The sequence below is a fragment of the Opisthocomus hoazin genome, chromosome 25, assembly GCF_030867145.1.
Source record: "Opisthocomus hoazin isolate bOpiHoa1 chromosome 25, bOpiHoa1.hap1, whole genome shotgun sequence".
Classification (NCBI taxonomy): Eukaryota; Metazoa; Chordata; class Aves; order Opisthocomiformes; family Opisthocomidae; genus Opisthocomus; species Opisthocomus hoazin.
In genome coordinates this window covers 7,785,728-7,811,621 of record NC_134438.1, presented here as the reverse complement: position 1 = coordinate 7,811,621, position 25,894 = coordinate 7,785,728, and the positions used below count along the sequence as shown (strand labels likewise).

The 25,894-nt window shown below is 43.4% G+C and overlaps 1 protein-coding gene across 2 annotated transcripts; it reads left to right on the top strand.

Annotated features, from left to right (window-relative positions):
- The first annotated feature begins 643 nt into the window (after window positions 1-643).
- Window positions 644-25,894, top strand: NUDT3 (nudix hydrolase 3). 2 transcript variants are annotated; one of them, XM_075443274.1, is made up of 6 exons: window positions 911-1,237; window positions 1,402-1,466; window positions 13,596-13,706; window positions 21,643-21,687; window positions 22,415-22,499; window positions 23,437-25,894. In XM_075443274.1, the coding sequence occupies exons 3-6, from the start codon at window positions 13,653-13,655 to the stop codon at window positions 23,604-23,606; spliced, it is 354 nt and encodes a 117-aa protein (XP_075299389.1). In that variant the 5' UTR covers window positions 911-1,237; window positions 1,402-1,466; window positions 13,596-13,652; the 3' UTR covers window positions 23,607-25,894. The 2 variants fall into 2 exon arrangements, with proteins under 2 accessions (XP_075299388.1, XP_075299389.1); XM_075443273.1 differs by lacking the exon at window positions 1,402-1,466 and having other exon boundaries at window positions 644-1,237.

Here is a 25,894-nt window from a genome sequence, read left to right as displayed (position 1 = left end):
GGGGAGCACCCGAAATCGGGGCTGGGGTGTACGGTGGCACCTGTCTGCTGCGGCTGCTGTGCAAACGCACCCAGCCCTGCGTGCCGGGGTCTTTGCAGGGGGGCGATGCTGGCATTGGCCCCTCGTGGGGTGCAGTTTTGGGGCTCGCAGGCTGCCCGGTGGACTCCTGCCCTGAGGCTGAAGCCTAAAAACGCCCACGAGAGGCCCGTGGGAAGCAAGGAGCGTCTGCAGCAGTGGGGGGGGGGCTGCAAGTGCACCCCCTGAGTGGCTCGGTGCTGGTGCCCCCCGGGCCGAGGCCACCCGCCTTGCAGAGGACCCCCCCGCCCCGGGGTGCAGGGCCTGCCCCGCCGTGCCCCCGCCTTGTTCCGCTCCCGCCCGCGGGGTACAATAGGACCCCCGCAACCGCGCTCCGCCACTGGCGTAAGGCCTCCCCCCCCCCGCCTTGCGCAAAATGGGCATTCTTCCCTGCCCGGCGTCTGCGCGCTTTGCGTAGAGCCGCTGTCAAAGCGGAGCCATGTGCGCGGCGGGGGCCGGCTCTGCCCCGGCGCTTTTTGCGTAACTGCCAAGGCGCCCCAGCACGCAGCCGCCTGGCGGCTTACGAACAGCCGCCGTATTCTCGAAGGCGGCCTGCGCCGCGCCGCTGGTGCAGAGGGTTCGCGGTGAGGCGGAGGCGTGGTGGCGCCGTCGGCGCGGCGGGGGGGGGAGCGATTCTGGAAGCCGGACTGCGCCGTCTGCGTGGCGGGCGCGCCGTGAAGCGGCACGGGGCGGCCGCCGCCTCCCCTGTCGGGCGGCTCTACGCCGTTTGCGTAGCGTGCTCCAAGATGGCGTCGCGGTCGTCGTCGTCGTCGGTGGCCCGAGCTGTGGCAGCGGCGGCGGAGCGGCTGGAAGTGAAGGGAGGGATGAGGCGGGCGAAAGGCGGCAGCGCGTAGCGGGCGGCTCCCGGCCTGCGGGAGACAGAGCGAGACCGAGAAAGAGACTGTCGCGGGGAGGCGGCCCCCCTCCGTCCCCCCCGTCCTTCCCCGCCCGCCCCTCACGGGAGCCCCGGCGGGTCCTTCCCCGGCGCCCCCGCCCTCTAGGCCGCGGGCTCCGCCGGCCTCCAGCCTGTCCCCCGCCCCCGGCCGCCCCCTTGGAGCGGAGGATGATGAAGCTCAAGTCCAACCAGACGCGCACCTACGATGGGGACGGCTACAAGAAGCGGGCGGCCTGCCTCTGCTTCCGCAGCGAGAGCGAGGAGGAGGTGAGGGCCGGGGGACCGCGGCGGGCCGGGGCACGGACACCCCCCCACCCCCGGGGGCAGGGGTCGGGGTGAGGCCGGGGACCCCCGTGCCGGCCCCGGGACCGCCCGGGTGTGACTTGGTTGCAGGGGGATTTTTTTTTTTTTTTTTTCTTTTTTTTCCCTAGGTGCAATTAAGCATCGCTGGGCAAGTTGGTGTTTCTCCCCCGTCTTTTATTTCTCTCCGCTAAACGTGAGAAAAACGCCCAAAATGAAATGCTCGTGGGGTGGTGGAACGGTCTGGTGAGGAGAGTTGTGGCACGGGATGGGATTTGGCAGTTGAGCGGACCCGACCACGCTGGCAGAACTTCAGTCCAGCACATCACATGAGATGGGAGAGGAAACCTGACCTTGGATTTATAAAAAGAAACTGGGATAAAAGGGGGCTGATGGAGTGCCAGAAGTTGCTGTCCAGAGAGGCTTGGGAGGAAGTGGGCATTAAAGGTAGATTGGTTAGTTTAAGAACAGCCGTGTCGCGAAGTGGTTGTATTGTCCGTGAAGTTAAAAAGAGAAACTTTACTAAGATGTGCAATTTTTCAAGATTCTTTTTTAATATCTGCTTAACGTGGGCTTGGGGTGCTCTGGGCAAGCTCGGCTGCAGGTCTTTCTCTGCTTCTTCTGGAGTCAGGCGTACTTCATTTCGTTTACTGGTTCCTGAGTGGCTGTGCTAAAGTCTTTGTTCTCCTGATTATCATATTTGTAGCTACAGGAAATCGGAAGGGAATGCAGACAGTTCACTGGAGGAAAGTAAATTAGCATAACGTTCAGTTATTATTTAACATGGTGAAGGAGGCTTGACAAACCCTTTGTATCTGTGCTGTCATGGTGAAGAGTGTCAACATTTCAAGCATAAATGGTCTGAAATGAAAACAAGATGTTTTGGTGAAGTGTTCATTGTAGCTGGTCCTTTCCACTGACTTTCAGGAAATTTATTATACTTTGAACTAACCACGAAGAAGAACGTAATCGTATTGTGTAATGATACAGGGGCTAATCAGCATGGGTGGTTGAAGGGATGTGAGTTTCCCGCTGCGATTTTACACAATTTGTAGAGGCAAGTGTGGCAATTCTTCTCAAGAGTTAGATGCTTGACTGTGTTTCATTACAGCGTGGTTGAAGATAGAAGTGTAATTTTAGCAGCCACCTGATGCAATCAGGCTTTGACTGGTTGTTAGTCTTTATTTTACAATGCCTCGGTTTGCAGTGTCCAGCTTACCCCACGGCAGTGGTCTGTTACATCTTCTGGCTGGTGGGAACTGGTGTCCAGAGCTCTTATGGTGTTGGTGACACAAAGGTTCGTTAACATGGCAGTTTCACAGTACGGACCCAAGATGGTTGAAGAAGGAAAAGTAAACTCATTCTAGAGGCGTGCTAACTTGTGAGAAATGTCTTGCTGGGTAGGTTTGTTTAAGATTGGGCTTTAAAGCCATGTGTCTGTGTTGTGGTTTGCAACAACTTTCAGTGGATTGAAAAATCTAATTTGATTAAAACTGGTACAATTTCAGGCTTTAGTTTCTAGATGACACCTAGAGTAGAAAAATCTGTTTCCGGTTCAAAAAGCAGGAGTTGAGGTGGCTGTCTCCCTGTGCTGATAGTGCCTTGTCATGCCCACAGGTCAGTTACGAAGGCTGCAGGTGAAGCGCTGGAAAACTTTTTGTGTATCAGGGCAATAGAGGTTCTCACACCAGAGTCTCTCGCTTGAACTTTGGTCACTGTTAGTGTTTGGCCTTGTCTCTGGTCTCCTTGGTAAAACCAGGCAGTGTGTTGTCCCGGTCTGTGACACACTAAGGAGCACTAATTGCTTTGTAGATGATGCAGTGTGGGATGTACATTGATTTCCTCAAGTACGTGCATGTGTGTGCTTTTTTGTAAGTGAGCCATGAAACAGCGGAGCAATGAATGACAGTTTTGTTTTATTTTGAATTGGCGTCCTGAGGACATCACACAGCCTCTCAAACACCGGATTTATTTACGGTACCTATGTATTTAATGCAGACCTGAAACTGCGTCCTGTGTTCTCATCTATGGCATACCTACTGCAAGAGCCGGTCGTGAAGTGGACTTGGTCAACAAACACTGTTAGGAAAGCTATTATCGAGCCACACCATGCTAAACACAGAGACACCAGGGTGGACTCCTGTCACAGATGCTGCTCTTGACCTTAGTCGAAGGGCCTAGAAGCAGTTAAATTATGCTTCGATCGATTATTGAAACCAGCAAGCAGGAAACCTTGATTTTTATTGATTTCTAAGTATTTCTTAGGTTAATTTTCATTTGTTGCCATTTATTTAAGCTTTAATTTGAAAGAAGTCTACTTGTCTGATCTTACTACTTCTTGCGCTTTTTTGATAACAAGAAAGGTGTTATCTGTACACGTTTAATTATATGGTTTAACATGCCTGTGAAAGATTTCTTGTTTTTCTTTTTCCCTTGGAGGATAGTACTTTGTTTTCTGCTTCTGACATTTTATTATTGATTATGTCTATTTAAATGGAAATTTAGATCTATTTAAAAGACCTCTCCAGGGAGGGGAGAAAGAACCCAAGTATGTTAGTTAAAGATCTATTAAAAGCTTAGTGTTTAAAAAGAAAAGAAAAAACAAACATGTTTTGAAAAATAATTTAAACTTGTTGTGTTAAAGTATTTTTTTTTACTAGGACTGGCTGTTTCTGGTTACTGTTTCTTTTAAGCACTTAAGAAGTAGATCTTAGCTCTTGCATTTCTTCTTCATTTCCCGCTACGAATTTAAAAAAAATCCCAAGTTTTCTCCCTTTTTGAACCCCTGATTAGTTGCTGAATTAAGTAATTTTGTTGGTGAACAAGGACAAATAAGAAAAAATTTTTTACTTTGTAAGAGGAATCTGCTTTTTTCTTTTTAGGTGTTTACCCCCTAACTCTTCAGTTCATTGATTTTAATTTTCTTTAAAATCTTAGTAATCAACGGAGATTGCTCGAACAGTGTGTCTCTGATTAGGCATTAAATTTACGAATGAAGAGTCTTAACATAATAATACTTTGTTTCTTTTTTAGTTTTTAAGTGATTTATTTTTTCCTTATGCTGCTTGAGGTTGCACATTTTCTCTGTATTGCGTTTGGAAGCTACTACTTTTGGACATGAAAGAAGCACTAGAACGTTTTTGGAAGACCAAATGTTGGCTGAAAAGATGTCTTTGTTACAAACTCCTTTAAAAGCAGCACAGGGCGAATTCATTTAAGCATGAATCTCAAATGGAGCAAAAAATACTTTTCTTAATTGGGCTGTGTGGCGGGGAATAAAAGAAAATCTATATCTGTGTTGTTTCATAAACAGTAAGCCACCGCAGAGTGATGTCTCTTTGGGCAAGAGGAAGGGGGGAATCAACAGGATTAATTCAAAGAGAGTGTGAGCAGACTTCAAAGGACCTTTTGGCAACCGAACGCCAGGACTCTGCTATTTTCATCTTTTCTAATGGAGTAAACTCCCTTGATATTTGCTGCTTCTGCAAAAGTGGGGAAGGAGAGTGTGCGCATCAAGAGATCCCAAGCCTTGTGTTCTCTCTGAAACCACTCAGTTTATTGCTTGTGATGTCAGTGCTTCTCAATTTTGCTATTATAGTGTTATTTTTAAATAACACAAATATTTTTTGTGTAGACCAGCTGTTTCAATGAGGAAATGTTCCAGAAAGTTTCACTAACATCTTACTATTACGAAGCAGATGGAATCCTGCTCAATGGCAGCATCTCTGTGTTATATTTTAAGAGAAATAAAAAGGAACCCTTTGGCTTTAAGTCCCACGCTGGTGTCGCTACAGGTTTAAGCACGCCTGCATTGTATCTGGTGAAAGGACAAGCTGCTCATTAACAACTGGTATTTTTAAAGACTTTTTGAAGGAAATGCTTTGGAAAAACTAGGATCCCAGATTGGTCGTCTTTTCTTAATTGTGAATGAAGTCTAAATTGAGATGAGAAAACAGAACTTTCACACAGCGTCCGGTGAGCGCCCTGGCTCTGCCGCTCTCAGAGCACGCCAAGCCAGTACCGTCACCAAAAGCTACGTTTATGTAGCCCCACAAGAGCCTCAGTTGAGGAAAGTAATTTGAATGCAAACTAACCTTTTTCTTCTTGCTTCTCTTGGGTCAGTTTTAAACCAAGCTATGATGCAATACAACAGTTCTCGAATTTTAACTGTAGACTGTGTTGATGATCGCGCTGTATTCCTGGGCCACCCTTTGTGCGTTTGCTTCAATCTAAAAGTAATAATAGCTAAAAACACTTGGAGTGCTTCACTGTTGGGACATAAAGGGAGCCCGCCATCCTATGATCATCATACTTCCCGTGGAATATGGTCTTAGAATCTCTGTTCTGACGGCTTGGCTTGACTCTGTACGTTCCCTTCAGCTACACAGAAGGGTTGTGGTTGAAACCAAGTAAGGTTCTCCCTGTCTGTTGCTAACACATTACCACGTCTCCAGTAGGGTATAGGCCAGTTCAGAAATAGTTCTCTTGCCTGTGCTTCTCCTGTCCCTCTCCGCTAGTTTTCTCCAAGAGCAAGAATATAAACCTCTGCACAACCTAGCTTTCATCTTAAAAAGTGTTTTCTAGCCTTTTCATAAAGAAAGCTTTCATAAACGATTTTACAAGGAAATCCATGGTCCCAAACTACAAAAGAATGAAAATTGTTAAATTTTCACTTAATTTACTGGAAGCTCTGTAAGCTGGTGTGAAACTGAAGAATTGAGTCAGTTTTGTTCTGCAGCAGCTCGGTGACAGTGATGGATATGGAAAGAGGAGAGAGCGTACTCCAGCCCTAGGTTTGCTGAGAAGGACCCAGTAACGGTGGCCACTGTTTTTTCTCTGCATAACGCTTCTGTGAAATCCCTTTTGTCATTCGTTTATTGCCTGACCAGAGGCTGTAGCTGGTTTTCCTACCTTTCTCTCCTCACTCTGTGTGTCCTGTCCCTCTCTTTTTTTTTTCTTTCTTTTCTCTTTTTTTTTTTTTTTTTTTTTTTTTTTAAAAACCTCATGGTCGGTTCCCTGGCTTGGTTCATCTCAACACCCTTCAGAGACGCGACCGAAGCGTGGATGCAGGTACAGGCAGTTGGGGGGTGTACCCAGCTGGGACCACTGCCAAAGCACCTAATCTTTCCATGGATGGTGTCTTAAGGTCTGGAAAGAAAGCTCTTTCCCTTCTCAGTCTAAGGAAAATGATCATGTGCTTGAATTTTATCCTTATTTTTTTTTAAAGAAGGAAAGTTATCCTGGTTTACTTCTGTGATGGGTTCACCCAGAAATACTGGATAGAACAAAATGAAGAAGCTCCTCTATCTACCTTACGAATAGTAAATATCAGTGTTGAGATGCTGTATGTACTATCCAGCAACTGGGAAGCAGGTACTCAGTTTCTTTAAATAGTAGTTCTTTTTCAGTCCGGCTGAGAGACTGCATGGACTAGTGAAGGATCTCTCAAATTTTGTCCGCATTTGTGTCAGAATTTGTGTCTCTGTAGCTATCTTTGTTGTGCAGCGGATAATGCACACTAACTCTTTGTTCTCGGAAATTTCACGTTAGCATATGAAATTCGGAGGGATGCAATTACCTACTGGGTAGATTTTTTTTTTTTCTTTTTTTAAGATGCTTCAGATGGTTTGAATGTTGTTTTAATTTGTACTGACTTGGGTGGTTACTTTTTCTTGTGTAAATAGCATATATTTATGTTATGGGTAGAATTAACTACTTATATTTGAAAAGCTTCTCAAGAGTTTTCATGGCTGTAGGGTTTTTGCATGCTTTATTTTATGAATAGGACTTGTTAATCAAAACAGTAAGTGTATACACATGCAACTGCTGCCATGCAGAGTCATTTGGTCTGTGTAAAATACCAAAATACTCCACTTCTTTTTTTCCCTCCCCCTTAGGAAAAAGAAAAAAAGGCAGTTTAAAAGCTAGCGTTCCTTCTGGAAAGAGTCTGCCTGGATGAGCTGTGTAAGTTCCGAGTGGTCAACAAACTGGTTTTGACAGGCAGAAATAGGTTATCGGGTTTGGGGTCTTTCACTGGGAGTGCCTCCTTATCAGCCCTTCGCTCCTGAAACAAGCGGCTGCTGGTTCAGGCGTTTCGGCTGTTTTCTCTGTCCTGTCCCTGCTGTGAAAGGCATGTTGCAGATAATTTTTGTGGTTATCTAAACCATAATTTTGATGGCGGGAGAGGACTCCTGATTGTGGTGTTCTGCGGTAAGAGTAAGCACTCACTCTAAAGTCACAAGAAACCTGTAGTAACAGTAATATGACCCTTGGTATTTTGAAGGCAGAGTAGCAGTGCAGTACGTGCTGGTTTATTATTGTTATTCTAAGAAGCAGCCCAAGAACCAACAGCATTTTCTTTATTTTTTCCTCCATGGTTATAGTACCGTAGGTGCGATCCAAGCGCTGGAAATGACTTGAACTGCTTCCAGTTCACCTCTTACTCCTTTTTCAAGACTTGTGCTTTACTTTGTCAAGTTCTGTAGTGCGAATTACTTCCCTGTTTAGCTTTCTGTCATTAATTTCCTGCCTCCAGTTTCTAGGTACTGCTTCGTAGGTTAAATTGCATTATGCCACCGAGCAAGGTGCAGGAGTGGAAATAACACTTGTCAAAGGAAATGTGGGCTGTTGAGGAGCAGCAATCCTCCTGCAAGGACATGCTGTTGTGGTCAGCAGAGGGTTTCTGTCGCTGGCTGTTGAGGTTGTGTGTATTCTTGTCTTAGCTAAAGACATTGTCATGTTCAAAGCCAGCTGTAGCCTTGCTGACCACAGGCTGGACTTGTTACGACAATATGCTCACTTCGTAATGTGCCCTGAATAGCAAGGGGGTGGGAGAAGCCCTCCTGTAAGCCTTGGCGCGTGTTTAGACCGTCCTGTGTTAGTAGTTTGGCAAAATGTGTGGTTTGTTGTAGTGTGATCGAGGCCGTGTTTCTGCTGGTGAAATTCGATTAATTTTTGCATGACTTTAACTACAGTGTCTCTTTTCCCTCCTGCTCCTCTTGGACTCCATTTGTCAGCATGTGCTGTTCTTAGTGTTTAAAGGTGGTGTGATGTGGTCGAACTGAGATCCACGTTTTATCAGATATAAAAGCATTAAGTACAGTAACAATAATCTGTTGGGATTGTAAGAACATTTGTTAACTTTGAGTAAAGCATAAAAGGTCTTTATTATGCTGGACACAGAGCTGCCCCGGCTACAATACCCTGCCTGGTCGTAGGGCACATTGGAGAGTTGCTAGCTAAGCTCTGAACTCCTGAATACAGAGACTCTTATTAAATTGAAACTTTCAAACAAAGGCAGATTGTACAGGCGAAAATCATTGAGGTCAGCCATCTTCTCCACCAGGCTCACTACAGCGTGTGGAGGAGATGTGGTGTGTTCTTGCAATCTGTGTTCTGATAAATAATGCTAAAGTGTGAAATGAGTCTAAATGTGGGGAGGTATGTGCTTTAGTCCCTATGCGAAATACATAATTTTGTGGCTTAATATTGATAGAAAACCTGAAAGAAAGTGCAAAGGCTGTTTCAGTAGCCAGTAGCTGTACATTGGCTTCTGGCAGCAGAATGCTGGCTGGGCCAAAACCCACATATTTAATATCTCGTGTGCTGTTTCTCATTACGTCTGCCAGCCTGATTGTCCTTAGCCTGGCGCGTGGGGGTAGGACTGTCTTTTGCTGGATGCCTGGAAGGTTCACAGCTCATTTTCTAATAACGTTGTAGCCCACCTTCTAATAATGCTGTGGCCCTTTTCGACTTTGCTGTAGTGCTGCTGTGGAGCCGCTTTCTAGGAACTGTATGCCTTACGGTGTAGCTGCTCCTGTTTTATTTATGGGTGGTGGTGGTTGTTGTTTAAATCCACCACAACGTAAAAGAACCTGGGAATCCCTCAATCTCTGCTCTGTTAACTGGGAATTAATTCTCTGCCTTCTTTTGGTTGCCCAGCTTTTGTTTTGCAGAGCACTGCTATTTTGGGGGGGAGAAGAAAAAACTGATGTGAACACAACAGATTTATATGTAATGAGGTTATTTTAAGGTCAGCATTGTGTATCAGGGACTCCCAGGTTTATCCTGGTGACAAGCTCTTTTCCCCTTTTCCCATGGAGCTCCCAGCTCCGCGTGTGGCAGGTCCAGGCAGCCTTAGATGTCTCCGTATGTTTCCTGTCTCCCGGGGGGGGTAAAGTTGGTAGACTGCTCTGGATTTATTTGGGGTTTGTTTGTTAGTTTGATTGCATGCTGCTTTGAAGGTTGCTTACCACCAGGGCTAGAGTGTAGCACTGTTTAGGAGTCCCTGCTGTAGACTTCAAACTTTGCTTATTTTTCTAACTTTTCTCTTATTTCATTGATAGTGTGTGAGAGCTACTTCAGGGCTGCCTTGTGCGTTGCCAGAGAGGCTTGCATTGCTCACTTCCCTGCTTTGAAACGACATAATTGTCTTTCAAATGCTGGAACACAGAACTGGGCTGTGTGATGTGATACCTGCAAGTGCTTTTCCACAAAGACTGCAACACTTGGCTCCGAAATCTGCCCCCAAAATCTCTAGTAGGCCAAGAGTCTCAGTTGCCATCTTAAACACAGTTGCCTGGCAAGAATAAAGTGGAAATGTCAGCCTTCCTTTGTGTTTTGTCCTGATTTAAAAAAATAAAATAAGTTGGTTTTGGTAGATTTGTAAGGACTATTTTGACTAAAATATCTTCTTTAGTATATGTTCAAAAGAATGTTTTATGTGATAAAGAAGTTAAAAAAAATTTAGGTGTTGGGGTCATAGAAACTACCAAGTGGTCCTTTAAAAAAAACCAAACCTTTACTCTGTATTTTATAGAATTCAGTTAGACTGAGTATTTTCCAATACAACTGAGCAATTGAATAACATTTTTGTCATGTTATGTTGTAAAATTAAGGTATAGTTGCTGTTCCCTGTCTTGGCTTTTTCGTGTAAGTTAATGTTATGCTGTATCACGTTTGTTCTGAAACTTAGAAAATACTTCTGACCTTGTTACAGCAGAAATACAAACTGTTACACCTCTCTTCTGCAACCTGCTCAGCTGGTATCTTCGCTTCCCTGGGTATTTTATGTTCAGCCATCCAGCCCTCCGGGGCAAAAGGTTTGTGCTGGGGAATGCATTTCTTATCTTGGAAACAGCATTCGGGCTGTGCCTCCCAAGTATTAATGGTTTTCAGAGACGTGGTTTTTGAGCAGATCTCATTTTTTCTGGCTTTGGGGCAGTTTGTAAAATGTTTGAATGAGGTGGTCTTGTGAAAATATGGATTTGGGTTATACTGACCTTTTTACTTGATCCCTTTGAATGTGTTGCATGTATTGGGATACAGAACTTTTTTTAGATGTGTGGGTTTTTTTTAAAACACGACTGTGTCTCACCCTGGTTTTGAAGGAGGCCCCTTTGTCTTGGGAGAGCTCATTGGTAGCAATATCCTGTTTAAAGTTGTTTTAAAAGAATGACCTTGTAGGGCATGTTTCCTGCTCTCCCTTGATGGGATTTCCTTTTTATTAAACAGGAAATAGTCTGATTACATAAAAGTGTGAGAATGACAGGTTTTTCCTTCCCAGCGAGGGTTGTTCATGTTAATTCTATTCAGAAAACTCTCAACTGCCAGAGCAGCTGAAGTTAATTTACTTTGCCTAAAACTGTTGTTTACACCTAAAAGTTCCTACTAGTGCGCTGCTAAAGCATTGTCTTAGTCTGAGCAGTCCAGCAGGCTTTCCTGTAGGAGACTTTGTACAGGGATTTTCTTAGCAGATACTTTTTCTCCCAAGTGGAAGGTGGCAGGAGTTCAATGCCATGAAGTGTGCTGTGCTGAGTTGCAAAGATCTGTTTCTGCAGCTTTTTAAATTACGCCCCCCCCCGACCTGGGACTCTGCATTGAAATCGGAAGTGGCAAAGATGATGCAGAATTCCTTACCTGGCAAGAAAACATATGCTTGAAATGTCCGTTAGTTTTCTTTTAACTTTGTCCTCAGAATCACGTGCTGACCTGAAGTTAGGAATTTCAGTCCAAGCTCCTCTGTGTACAGTGCTGATAATGAGTCAGGACGAAGTAAAAGTCCTGTAGCGTAGCAGGAGAAGATACGGTGGTAAGAGGCACAGGCCGGCGGAGCGTGGTGTGTGCTGAGCCTGCAGCAGCCAGATGTTGGCAAACCAGTGGTGGCTGCTGGTGATGGCCTTGCAGCCCCAGCCCCTGGTGCCCAGCCACTGTCCCGAGCCTTGGAGGCTCTGAGGATGAAAGAAGTTTACATTCCCTGTTTAGGCCTGGTTTACTGATCACATGTGATATGGATTGGATATTTCGGGGAAAGGAATTCTGTCTTCTTCTTGAAGAAGGCCAAACACCGTGGGAGGTTACTATAAAATAAATGGTGTTGCACTGCAACCTAAGCCAGAAGACGGCTCAGGTGGTAAGCATCTCCATTAGGAAACTGCAGAATTAAGGTAATTCAGCTTAATTCCTTTCTGGTATGCATTGCAATTGCCTTAATTCAATAGACAGATTGGGGGGCGCTCAGGGATTTGAATGGGGTTGTTGATGTTTCTTCCTGCCTTGCAGGACTAAGGTGTGGGTTCTGACTGAAGCAAGAAGAGGAACCTTTGAGACATTATTATTGGTAGGATCCACAGAAAATGGCTGGTTAGAGGAGTGCTGACACTTGAGAACACTGACTTTAGTTCCAGACTTAGGAAAGGTTAGACCAGCAGTTGCCAAAATGGTTGTTGTGACCCCTCTTCAGTTTCTGCTTTAAGCTTTGCGACTCCTGGTTTGAGAGCTGTGCTTTGGACCCGCACAGCAGACCCTTGTCTCCTCACCCAAGGGTGTTCTTGGCCCCCCTCTTTTCCCTGTGCTGAGCTGTTGTGGTCTGTGTGGCCCTGGAAAATGACAAATCACTTTGCAAGGTGGTCATTTGGCAGATGAGAATTTTCAAAAGATAAAAAGAACTGGGAAATCCTGGAAATATTTACGCTTGGTTTTGTTTCAGGAGTTTAATTTTGAATTCTGTAGGTAGATTTCCTCTTGATAATTAGTGCAAATCTCTTCATATCCTACTGGTAAATCAACATTTATGCAGTAAAGCCTGGGATTTTAGTGTCCTGCACAGTTGAATTTTGAAATGTCTGATCAAAATTGTTACAGCTGGCCTATAACCTAATTGGACTGGTATGTTGGAAAGTTTCTGGAGCAAGTCGCTTTGGCTCTAAGCTTTGTGCCAGTGAAATGATGAAGTATAGCATGATGACTCTAATGAAAAAGCTTCGTTTAGAGAGCTGAAAAACAGTATTATTTTGGGTTTTAGTTTCCATCTCTGCTTATGAATGTATTGCAAGTAGATTTAATAAGCACAGTGTCTCGATGTTCTATGGGAAAATTTTTAGGCAGTTGAGGTTGTTAATTAGCTTTTTTGTTTTTAGAAGAGAACAAAACAAAACCTGAACTTGTGCAGAGCAGAATTAGACTGGAGTAAAACGTGTTTCAAGAAAAAGTGCCACAAAGCATGCTTGTGAAAAATTACTCCTGTGAAAAAGGATGAACATGGTTGAACCACCTTCCTGATTCAAAAAAGTCAGTCTGCCTATGCAACCTTTTCATAGGGTTTTAAAGTGGTTTAATTTAGGTTTATATTTTGCTTAGATTTCATTGAACAGCCTTGTCTAAACCCAAAGTAACTAAGTGCTGGCTCTGGAGCTGAACTCTTCGGTACCTGCTGCAAAAGAAGAGGCAGACAGGGAAGCTGAAAATCCTTTTTAGAACAATTGCACGTAAATATCTTAGCGGACAGTTACTTGACTTTGACTTGTATGTGTCATTGGTGTAACTGCAGAGGCAACCAAGGCCAAAGGTACCAATAAAGTTAAATCAAGCTACTTGTGCAAAGGGTGAAGGTGCTGAGCAGCTTCTGTGCCATCTGATGTTGCTGTATGATGTGTATCTCCAACTGTCCAGACTATGTAGTGACTTTGGGTACTGCAGTGAACTCTTACACTGAGAGTATTGTGATGCTGTATCAAAGAGCAGGTTGCTGTTTTGGTATGGAGGGGCGTAATTTATTCTGCGACATGTTGGAGCATTGAGAAGGTGATGGTTGAAATAATTTGTAGAGTTGGAGTGCCTGGGTGTCATTGATAACGTAGTTTGCACAGCTGCCTGAAAGGCGCTAAGGAAATCGTCTTGGAAAAAGTGGAGTATTTTTGGGAACTCGAGCTGGATTGGTCATGTTTGGAGGTGTGAGAGATGCTAAGACAACTTCTCCTCTTCAGCAGGGCTCTGAAAAGGAGTGTTGCCTTGAGTTTGCCCCTCAGCTGTACTCTACTCTCCGCAGGTGCTGCTGGTTAGCAGTAGTCGTCACCCTGATCGATGGATTGTTCCTGGGGGTGGCATGGAGCCCGAGGAGGAGCCCAACGTGGCCGCTGTGCGAGAAGTCTGTGAAGAGGTGAGTGCTTGACAAGAACGGGAGCTCGTGGAGCTTCATTGCTTGTTGTTAGCCAAGGCTCTGGGAACCTGGTTTTATCACTCTTGCTGGTTTCCCTTAAGGTGAAGAGTAATATAGGGTCACTGTGATATGCACATCATGCGTGGGAGGAAAACCAGAGTCCTAAATAGAGACAACATAGGAATGTCATTAAAGTTCTCAGTTTGAATGAACTTTTCCTTGCCTGATACCTTTAACTGAAAATAAATAATATTAAGCTATAGTAATTTCAGTACATACAATGATACTCTCCATTCTGTTTTCTCCATGTGAAGAACAGTTTCTTAAGAAAACTTCAAAAAACAGCTGTGCTTTTGTGAAGCTGTCTAATATTTGAGTAGAGGGTAGAAGTAAGACCTTACGAGCCACTAAAGATGCTCCAAATATAGGAACCTCAGTGTGTTTTGGTGTGATATGTGAGTGTTATGTGAATAAGAGAAATTGGTTGTGAAAGTTACAAGCAATAATTCCTAATGTGTTCACGTTTTTTGTTTTTTACTTTAAGCCATTTCAGAAAGGGGATCAAATAGATTGATGCTTTGTGTGGAGAAGGCATATTTTTCTCAAAAGCTGGAAGAACAGTTTTATTCTTCTTAAGGAATTTAAAGCCAGCAAATGGGAGCTGACTATGTCATGTGTAGAACATGTCATTAGAACTCACTTCTGCATATTATGAAATTGGAGAGAGGCTTGGTTTCAGAAACGATTAAATGATTATATATGGATGACCAAGTAGGTTCACAGTTATATAAGGCAGGATTAAAAAAGCTTTCAAGAGGGTTATAAATCTTCGTGCTGCAGAGCAGAAATCAAGAGCTAATTGATGGGACTTGGGAGGAAGCTTCTCCAGTAGTTGCTTTATTTAATTGTCTGGTGTATGGAGGTTTTTCTCTGAAGTATTCGGAAGTACCCGCTGCTGTCTAACGAAATGCTGAATATTTGGGCCTCTCGACTAATCTAATGTGGCAGTTCCCTAGTTGTGTGTTTCTCTTTGCGTGTTTTTATAATCTAGCAGTTTATCAGAAAGATAGGAAAGATTATACTGTCAAAGTTTTTTTGGTTTTTTTTTTGTAATGACTTCAGGTCCCTCTAGTACTGAGGATTGCTGCTTGCAAATTTGATTTCCAGCTTGCAATACAGCTCCTGCTTTTTTAGTATCTCGGCGATCTTTCAAGCACATTACAAGCCAAAGTGAGTTTGACCAGAACAATAGCAATATTTTTAGCTGCAGACTCCTGCTTTACAACCCCATCGTTATTAATAATTAAGTTATTTGATGCAGAAGTCAAGGGTTCATTCAGGAGATGCATGGCTTTGCCTTTCAAATCCTTAAAATAAATCTGTATCGACCCTCCCTTCCTCGGGCAGCGCAGCGCCTTGGAAGAGTCGCTCTCTTTCCGTGACAGCTCGGTGGCTGAAAGGAAGCCTTGGCATGGGCTCAGTCTGCAGTGAAGAAACTGGTTTGGGCTGGCTGAGATAATCCCCTCTCGCTCAGCTGGTGTTCCCTCGCTCACGTGGACCGGTGCCGAATGAGAGTGTAATTCAAACTGTGGCAGCCTGGCAGGGTTGAGTCATTCCCAGCGAAGCACCTATCTGCTTGAATGCCGCTCGACAAACAGTAAACACCCAGAGCTCCAAAAGCGTCGGGATTACCCCAACAGCAACCCTCCACAATGCCTAGTAGCGTGTGATGTGAATGCCGGCTGGGAATCTGAAATGGAGATATCAAATGCTGTTACGATAAAGGCTTTCCTGAAAGCCATCTGCGGAAGTACAGCCTGTCGTGTATAAAAGCACTTGAGCGCTTCTGCAGCTAATGATGAGGCCAGCTGACACGGGTGGAAAATGCAGGCAAGCTTTTAGGTGTGCGAGGCCTTCCTCAGATAGGTTTGTGTTCCAGTACGCTGCTTATGATCCACACACAAAATTATAACATACATCAACTGTCTTATGCTCAGCGAGCTGTTTGCTGTAAGATGTTGCTGGGGAATGTGTGTGCAGGAGGGGAGTGTTTGTTATGTTACAGCTGTAACACTGTAAAGCACTTCTGTGCACCCCGTTTCCCAGCTTGCGCTGTTCATTTGGCAGGGGAGGCATTTTAGGAGGCTGCTTGTTGGGCAGCTGGCGTGCGTGCTAGCTGGTAATCCTTGATCATCCTTTCCTGTGAATCTAGACTTTTTCAGGTTGTAGCTGCTGCTGATTTCTGAGTAGGTTGGCTGTCTTTGCTCCTCTCGTGGGACAGGCGTGTCTGTCACCCGCAAGGAAATGAGGTTAGCTGAGCAGGTAAGAGTCTGCTGCTGGTGTTGGAAGGGGGAGAATCCAGTTTCCTCCGTGTCAACGAACACAAACTAGTTTTTATTCTAAAAGAAGGTGATTCAGATGCTGCTCAAAGTTATGGAAGAAACTTGTGGGCTTTCTTTCACTGTCTTTGGTATGCCATTTCCATTTTAATAAGAGACAGTTGGAAGAGCTGGAAGGACTCATTACCCTTTCAGTTGCTTGTGGTCTTTAAACATGACAATAGGCTGGTTTTTCTCAATTCATTCTTTTTTGCATGGTATGCATTTGCTTAGTTTAGGGAAGCATATTTTTAAAAGATTTTTAACTTCTGCATTCACTGTTTTAATTTCACCAGATGTTTGAGTTTATCCATGTGATTGCAGGATTGTCATATCAAGAAATCTGATTTTTCACTTTTTCTGATTTTCAAAATTTTAGGAGACTTTGAAAATGAAATGTTGGTTCTGAGTGAAACCTGTGATCCCCCTGTTCCAGTTGGAGTTAGAAGTCCTTGTCCTCATTTGCGATAGTCCTTATCTGTATTAATCTCTACTGGCAGAAGTATTGAAGTAGACAGGTACCAACACTTGTCATGCTTGCTGTTGTCTGCATAAAATTTGAAGTGACTGGAGTTCTTGGGTGTTGTTTTTAGGCCAAGTGGCAGTAAACAAGCATGCAGCCTTTTCAGAATAAAACCACTTCTGATAGATTGTTGAAAAATTATGTAGTCAGCCTTACACAGCTGTGTAAGGTACGTTCTAAGGTTCCCCTGCTAGAAAAATAATGATCACTTTTAAAATAGTCGTTCGTGTCAATGTAGTGTGTTTTTTGATTCTTCATTCTTGGATTGTTTTACTCTTGCATTCTCTCCCCAAAATTAATTTTGTGTTAGGAATAAGGGTTTTTATGGGTGTGAGCAACTGGTGAAGAGCATGTTTTAGAAATAGATGTCTTAAATTATACTTATTATAGAATGACTTTGAAAAAAAGCCTCCACACTCAGCTGTTAAACCCGAAGGCATTTCGTTTTGCACTTATAGCATCTTTCATATCCTGACCTTTAAATACTTGGTAAATGTCAAGTTCTATAAAATTACGGGAGTGTTAGTCGTGCTTTCTTCATGGGAATCAAAAGCCAGATAAGTTGTTCTTGATCTGTGATCAAACAGGCAATTGATGCCAATATCAGTGTGTCCATCATGGTAGTACTTTGATCTGGTTGCTAGACCGCTTTTTTTTTTTCTTCTCCCCCCCCTTAAACATGCTTTATAAATAGTCGTTTCTGTTTCATGTGTTTTGTTAGTGCCTTAGAATATGAATATTGATATCTTTCAATACTAAAACAGGTAGAGTTTTTTTAAATTATTGCAAGGACCATGGATGGATGACTGAGATGATGGCGTTGAACTCTTCCTAGATGTAGTAATATTCAGTGCAAATAGTGGCGCAGGTTCACTACTGTCTGTTACCCTGTGTACTCAGACCTCATAAAGGTGAGTGTTCTTCCCTCTGTCATGGTATTTCATTTCTATTTCACAAATGTAAAAGCGTATGTTGGTTATAATGCAGTGATGAATTAGATTAAGAAGTATGAGTAAGATACGGAAGTATCTGAGACACAACAGAGACAGCAAGAAAATTTGCCTAGCAGATCTGTAATTGGTGTCTTTAGAACTTGTCTAAGCTAGCAGTCTTCATGGGTGTGATTTGCTGCCTTCAGTACTGCAAGTATTAGAGCAAAGATTTGGGTGTTTTACCACAGTCCTCTTGCCTAGCAGTAATCTGTAGTAGATGCAGGCTTTGAGCCTAATAGAGCAAAGTAAAATAGCTGAAATTCCAACCCACATTTTCCTTAGCTCAGATGGAAGGAAATAAAAGCTGTCCCTAGGAACAGATGGTGTTGCTGCAGGCTGCTTTTTGCATCTGACCCGAACTTATTTTCAGCTTTGAAACCTGAACCTGCTGTTCTTGGATGTCTTCAGTAATTTTTCTTTATTAAAACAAGTTGTTCCATGAGCAGCAGAACTAGTAAAGCTTCATTTCCTCCAGATTTTTGTTCCTTGTCCTGAATGCCCAGCCCACCCCTCTGGGTGTGCGGCAGCAGTTTGAAGTCGTGTGCTGGTTTGGGGCAGCTGGTTGTTGCGGTGACACTGATGGGCTCTTGCCAGAGCTGTCTTTTCCTCCAGTGAGGACTACCGCAGACATTGCAAACTGATTTGGATCTGCAGAGCAGTAAAAAAGAAGCTCGCTTTACAAGCTCTGTCTGTCCTTTTTTATACCTGCGTGTGTCTCTTCCTGGGGAATACCGGTGTTGGATTGATTTGCTTTATTTTCACACTGGCAGATGGAACAGTTGGTTCTGGTGCTCTCCTACCCCGTAATATATATGTTTAATAGTGTCCTCCTGGGACCTGCGTGTATTTTGAGGGTGCAGCACGGGCTCTGTGTGCAGCACTTCTGATGCTTGAGGGGGAACATGTGCCCAAATACATTGTGCTGTCTCTGCCAGGCACTGACTGCTGTGGCTGTGGCCCACGGGGGCGGAGGATTCTCAATCCATTTACTACCAAGGAGAAAATTCCTGAGTCATCTGGTGCAAATTAAGATTTAGAACCAGCTTTAATCCTGGATGAGCCGGTGACTATGCTTTTAACTTTCCAAGAAAATGCTCGTTGTCCTGCCGTGAAGATGAGTCGGAGGGTGATGAGGGGTTGGACCATAGGACAGCAAGAGGTGTGGAGCTTGCCCAAAGAGAAGCCTGGCAGTTTTGTTGCTCATTATCTAGCTTGCTTTGTTAGTGATAACAGCTATAGATTATTTTCTCGAGTGTCTTGGGCAACTTTTATGTTGGAAACTTGTGTGAGACTGTGAATTCCACTTTCACATTTGTTTGTTCCATTAAATGAAGTACATGATTGTACAGAGACTATGACTTTCCTGTTTGTGTGTGAATGAAGTGCTTTATCAAGAATAGGTGTAGAATAATCCAGTCGGTCTGTGTTAGGTGTCCTGTATGTTGTCTTTAAAATCCACAATACCAGTAGGATAGGATGAGAATGCCATTGGTCTCCAGGACGCAATGGCTGATGTGCTTTGCAGTCTTTGGTAAAGACTCTTGATAAAATCAGCCCAATATTTATTTGAAAAAAACCATTAATTTATGTCATCATTTAGTACTACATGTGGTAAATTCATGCATGAGGAAAACCTTAGCACTTAATTTTGAGTTGTCTAATGATAATCCAACATGATTTTCCTATAGTGCATGTTTGTCTTGGAATCACTTTTTGTGCCTTTTTGAGTTAATAAGGCTAGGCAGAATGGAGAAGGATGACCTTAGTTTGCAGGCAGAGTGTTATTTCCATCGCCTCACTGTTTAACCAGAACAGAAGAAAGGGCTCCTCACCTGCCTGTGTTACTTCAAGCACAGTTTTAGAGCTGGGGATGAACTGCTTGGGAGGCTGGCTGTGCAGTGTTCATGCTTAGTTTCCAGGCTGGCTAGCTGCCTGGAGATAAATTTGTTTCTAGTTGGGCTGGAGAGTTCTCTAAACCATCACAGCAACATCCCTGGCTTTTGATTCCGTGCCTCTGTAGGTAAGTAAGGAAAGCAGGAATTCAATAGCCTTCTCCAGGAATAAGTGAAGAAAATTGGCTTAAGACAGTTATTTACCTGCAACATTTGATTACACTTCACCTTGTTGTATATTTATGTACGTATGTATGTTGTGAAGGTGGAAGCCTTGTGTTCCTCTCTGTTATTGCTGCCTGATTGGTATGGCTGTGTCTCTTAAAAAAAAGTAAAGCTCACCGTTTGAGGCTGCCGAAGGAGGTCTTTGAATGAAATGCATTTGAAGTATTTGCATTCCAGTTCACTTCTGAGAGAGATTAGTCCAGGTTAGCAGCAGCAGTTTTGCAGATGAGGTAAAATCACTCATCTGCAAAGGTCGGAACTGGTTATCTGTCTTAGCCACGCTGCTGTGCGCATACATGCGTACATTGACCTTCATGGAATTGCTATTTGACTCCAGAAATAGTCTTGTGGTTAGTAGTCAGTGGTCCACCTATGGGGTGAGCAGAATGTCAGAAATACTGATGAGACAATAAGTTTTGCATCCAAAACCAATATAAAAGATTCAGTGGAAAAGCTACTTCCTAGAAGCAGAGGTCAGGGAGCATGTTACAGAACGAATTATAGATTTCTGTGAATGCTTGTAGTAGGGGCAGCTACAAATCATTTCCTCTTGGGGCAATTCTACCATCAGCTGTTGGTAGAAGCAACAGGGAGTGTGCTTTGGCTGTATTGTTTGGTATCTCTGTGCGTTTGTTTAGTAGGCTGGGAACTTAACCAGTAAAATATTTTAATTAATAAAAGTTCTTCCTTTCTAAAAGTATATGACTGTACAGCAGCTGGTTAGTAGCTGAACAAGTGGTAAAAGGTATATCTCAGCAACTCAGGACAGAGAATTTGGCTTATCATTAAATACTTAGTTGCCCTCTCCCTAACATTTTTTTTTTTTTTAAAAGCCTGACATGATCAGATCTATGTATCGTGTCTGCAAGAGCAGAGGCACTGTTTTGCTGAACTGTTTAGGATGTGTTCCAGCTGCCAGAGACGGCGGCGGAATTTACCTTCCAGACGTGGCTGGGTTGTGTGCCAGCTTGTGTGTGGTTTTTCAGACCAACTAAGTCATGGAGCAAAATCTCATCTTGTCTGCAGCGCTTGAGTTCCAACCGTTTACAGTCATAAAAAGAAGGATATTTAAATTATTGGGCAAAAAGGGGGGTCTGAGGGCAGGAGAGTGGGATGGCATTTTGCATTCGTGCGTGGTGCAAGCCCCAGAGAGCAGAGGCGAGAAGCTGTCGCGCTTTGAGAAAGTGACTGAGCCAGAGTGGTGAGTGGATGCGTAAAAAGTGGCAGCGAGTGAGATGAAGTAGGTAGATCCTCAGTAGTATTCAAGCAGAAGACAAAACTGTGGCTTAGATCTTCTCTTGATTCGTGTCTGTGCTTGATTCATAAGTCTTCTTTCGACGCACATCTGTGTTTTGTGTTATGTCAAAAATAGTCTTGTTCCTGTTGCGGAGGCCACATTACACCATTGAAAGTATTTTATGTTTATATTAGCTCGCTGCAAATGTATGCAGGACATCCCTGAAATACCTGGTAGCTGACATGTTGCTTTGATGGTGTAAGTGGATGTCTTATACATACTTCAAAGTTATTTTCTTAAATTATAACTTTAAAGAGGTAAAACTGCTAAACCCCAAAGCAGATTTTATCCGTGCTTAGACTATAGTAACCTTTAGAGGAGATTCTGATCATTCAGCATATCTTGGTATGCAATTAGTAACTCACCAAATAATTTTTTTTTTCCCTCCAGAATGAATCTAAAATAGTTTGAATGTAGAAAAAGAAGGAAAAAATCCTAGGAATGCATGAACGGTTAGAGCTCGTGATCCATTTGTGTTGTTTTTCTTGTGAACATGTTATTTTCAGATTAATAGAATTTTACAGCATTTACTTCCTGTTCTAAAGGAACTGCTCCTGCACAACAAATGAGGAAATATGTACTGACCTGTTGTTAAAGCATGTTTTTTTTTCTCTTTGAATTTTTCATAGGCTGGAGTGAAAGGGACATTAGGAAGATTAGTGGGAATTTTTGAGGTAAGTTTCAGACACTGCGAAAAATTGTCTTGGAGTAAAAATCACTCCCTAGTTTGTTGTGAAATAAACTAGATAGCTGGTTTGAAGGAAAACTTAAAACTCCCTGTTTAAATAAAAATGCTTGCTGGTCTTCTCACTGCAGATGAATGATACTGATCATCTGCAATTTCCACTTCAGTTGAGAGCAGGGGTGATAAGCCAATGTAACAGTGAATATTCTCAGTGCCTTCATACCTTTCTTGTGCCAAATCATGCCACCCACCAGCTGGGGAGCAGTGGCTCGCCCTTGGTTTTTAGCACCTGCCATCACCCGTTGCCAGCCTGACCTCTGCAACGTGGTGAGGTGTGCGGTGTGAGATGTGACAGTCAACAGGTACCAGACACAGATCTTTTGACAGTTTTTTCTTCATCATTTCAGAGATGTGTGAAACAGATAAAAATCTTTCCTGTGGTTTCCAGCTGAGAAACTGGTTTATAAGCATATTCATCCACCAAATACTGCCGTACAGATTAGGAACTAGACTTTTTGGCTGCAATCCCTATTAATGCTTTCAGACCTGTCGCAACAATTTTTAATAGCCAAGAACAAGCTATAAAATGAGAGAAGCTGCACATAAAGCACCGCAGCATTGTAGTGAGGCAGTTTGCAACTTGTAGTTGCCATGTGCCTACCTGCCTCTTCTCCTTTTGGTAGCTTGGTCGTTGCTCTGTTCCCTTTGCCTTCTAGAATCGGGACAGGAAACACAGGACATATGTTTACGTACTTATTGTCACGGAAGTGTTGGAAGACTGGGAGGACTCTGTCAATATTGGTAAGGTCTTTGTGCTTGCTAGCGTTAACTGGTTTGATGCACACAGAACACATCAGCGTAGCATTGCTCTGGGAGCTGGAATCCTTGTGAGTGGTCGAGAAAAGTTGCAGTGGTGTGTCCTTTGGTTGCTTGGGAAAAAAAAAATGTGGTCAAATTGATGCTTTTGTAACCTCTGTGGCTCAGGAGAAGTCAACTCAGCTGTACAGCTGCCTCTACAGCAATTTTGTATTGAATTCTGGCACTTGAAGATACCAAGCAAAGATCCCGAAGAGCTGTGCATTTTAAGATTAGAAGAAAGTATATGTGGGCAGTGTAGATTAATCATTTCCCATTATCTTTTGAAATCTTAGCGTTTAAATCAGATTGCCAAAGGAAAATGAATGTGGTGTTCTGCGTGAGGTTTGTCAACAGCACTGCAGCACCTGTACCTTGGCTTTCCTCAGGCTGTGTGTGGAAGAGGTTTTCTAGAAAGAGTAAGAAATGAGTGCTGTCCACCAAAAATGGAGGTTCACTTGCAGATTGATGGAAATTGGGTGATAGCTGGTGTGTGTCATTGTGGATTGTCTTAAAATGAGTATCTGACTTGAACAGAAATTGCTGAAATAGCAAAATGTGTGTTGGGTTGTGTTTTTTTTTTTTAATTAGTAAGTGCAAGACTGGTTTGTCTGGACAGCGGATGCACTGCCCAAAACAGATGTCTGTTGTGGGGACAGAGGAGCCATCGGTGTGGTGTCGGGAGTGGGTGGCCCTCGAGAGCAGGGAATCCTGAGAGAAAATTTCCCAGTGTCTTTTGAACTGATGCTTTGCTACACAGTGAAATTATTCTTGCAGCATCAGTGCATGTGAGAATGGTTGAAAGCTAACCGGCAATAATGTTTAAACATAGAACGGGTACCGTCATTTTGTTGCATCCACTGATGTTTCTTTTTACCCACAGGAAGGAAAAGGGAATGGTTTAAGATAGAAGATGCCATAAAAGTTCTGCAGTATCATAAACCAGTGCAGGCCTCGTATTTTGAAACCTTGAGGCAAGGTTGTTTGGCAAACAACGGCACTCCTGTCATGACCACGACATACTCTGAGAGCTCCGTGTCTGACATCAGATGACTGAAGACGTCCCTATGAGAGAAAGTTTGAAAAATAGACTGAAACACGGATTTCCCTCCCCCCTCCCCTTTTTCACATGCCTCCTCTATCAAACAAGGCATGGGCAGCAGCCTGTGGCAGAGCAAGTGTTAAGAGTGCTGCAGTTTAGTGCAAGGTGGGATTTTTTTTTTGTTGGCTTTTTTTTGCTTTTTTTGGATATGTATTTTGTAAAATACATTTTGTGCATGAAGTGCCCCTTTCCCGTTACACCGCTTCCATGGCCTGGTGAGCGAGGCTGCCAGCTTTGCCTCTGCCTTGTGTTCTGAACTGTCCCGTTTGTGTCATCCCAGCCATAGCCACTTTTTTTTTTTTTAAATTAAAAGACTTCAAATGTGAGATCAGCTCAAGTCTTAGTCTGTACTGTAAGGTGCTGTTCAGACCTGTGTGGTGGTCACTTTCAGCGCATATGTATAAACTTTTTAGATGGAGAATCTAACATTTTAATTTTGCGGGAATTTTTTTAATCCTGGTCTGCTTCTGAAAAGAAGGGTTCATAATTAATCTGTTTGCCTTTTGTTATTTTTTTTTTTAAAAAATACACATTCTGTGACAGTGCTAGTGGCTGGGCCAGTTTACTCCCCCTTCGGTATCTCCCGATTTAGTGCAGTGACACTTGAAGTTGAGGGCAGAGTTTTGATCACGTGCAGACATCCCTGCTGCTCCGTTGCTTCTCCTACAGCTTCCGCCAGTGTTTCTGCATTTACATCAAAATGAAACAAAAAGGAGATGGTCTTTTAACCCTTGGCCAAAAATAAATAGCCTCAGAAACGCTACGATAGAAACTGAATTTCATTGTCTGTGGTAGGAATCAGGGATTCAAAGTGGGGTCAAAGTCTGACAAACTGGAGCGTCGATCACCAATGCTGTTCTGCTGATCCTGCTGCGTTCTGCTGATGTCTCTTCTTGTCCACATGCCTTATACTGTGCTGAACTGGATACTTGTAATTTGTGCTAAAGCATCGGATTGTACTTACTGAGTGTTAACTGCACGAACCCTCGGTTGGATAACCATGCGTGTCCTTGAAAAGAAGTCCTGGGGGGAAAATTCAGGTGTTCAGTCTCTTGTCCTGTGGTTCTGCAGCACTCACAATTGCACCATGGAGCATGCTCAAAATGTTTAAACTCTCCCTCCCTGAAAGGTACAGCTGACTCCCGAGCAGAACTGCGAGTCGGAGGAGTACGCCGTTCACTAGGGTAGTTCCCCTGCTGCGTTGGCACACTTCATTCACATTATTTTTTTGTTTTTGTTTTTATTGATGTAACTTTCATGCTGTCTTGATTTGCCAACAGTGTTGTCTAGTTGGGAAATAAAATGGGAAGGGTTGGGGCTGGGGGGTGGGTTGGGACAGGTACAAGTTTTGGGAGGGGCATTAATTAATCCCTGGCTTGGGACAAGAAGCAGTTGCTGAATTCGGTAACTTCTCCTTTGTCAGAGCATAGCCAAGATGTGAAATTAAATCTGCAGTACTCTTTTTTTTTTTTTTTTTCTTTCCTCCTCTTTATTTAACAAAAAAGATTCTAATAAATACTCACTGTTCCAGAGTTTTCTCTCTTCCCGAGAAGCGCTTACAATATGAAAATCTGATAGAAATATCCATGGAGCCTGGGACAAGGGGGAATGGTATCCTTGCTGGTTTGGCAAGAAGCTGTTCATTTTAAGATCCTGTTCTGTTCCTTTACTTGTTCTCCTTGCTTTCATCCGTGTGGAGTAGCAAGGCCAAAAGCAGTGCCAGTGATCGCGAACATGAAAAACCACGCATAAGAAAAAGCTGAGAGGCATTATTCAAGAAGTAGCTTGAAACCGAGCATCTGGAATTGAGCCTAAATTACACCAGTTCAGTTCACTTCAACTTAGAGACGAATGTACAATACTTTCTTACTCTGTGCTGATCGGCCTGAACCAAACTCTCAAAAGGGCTTGAATGTTGTATCTGGAAGCGGACAAGGAATTCAGACAGTCGGCTGTTCCCGAGCTGTGAGTGGCACCTAGCACAGCCATCTACTGCCTTCAACTGAGTTTTTGTCTTTACTGTACAGATTAGTATGTCGAAAATGCTTTGCAACAAAACAGCTGGTACTCCTGAAAGAGTAACTGCAGTTTTAATATCAACAGCATGCACACTTTTTGTTTTTAAACTAAAAATGTTTTTACAGGGCTGTTAAACTGACAATTTAGGGTAGAATATTGTTAATGACTTGCTAATGGCTTATTTGTTTGGGTCAGAAAAATAAATTGTGCCAAGAAAGTG

What these genes read in the sequence shown, in the direction of transcription:
- NUDT3 (XM_075443273.1), top strand. Translation starts at nt 1,139, where the DNA reads ATGATGAAGCTCAAGTCCAACCAGACGCGCACCTACGATGGGGACGGC. An exon ending in GCAGCGAGAGCGAGGAGGAG is followed by an intron (nt 1,238 to 13,595) that starts GTGAGGGCCGGG and finishes TACTCTCCGCAG; the next exon opens with GTGCTGCTGGTTAGCAGTAG. An exon ending in TGCGAGAAGTCTGTGAAGAG is followed by an intron (nt 13,707 to 21,642) that starts GTGAGTGCTTGA and finishes AATTTTTCATAG; the next exon opens with GCTGGAGTGAAAGGGACATT.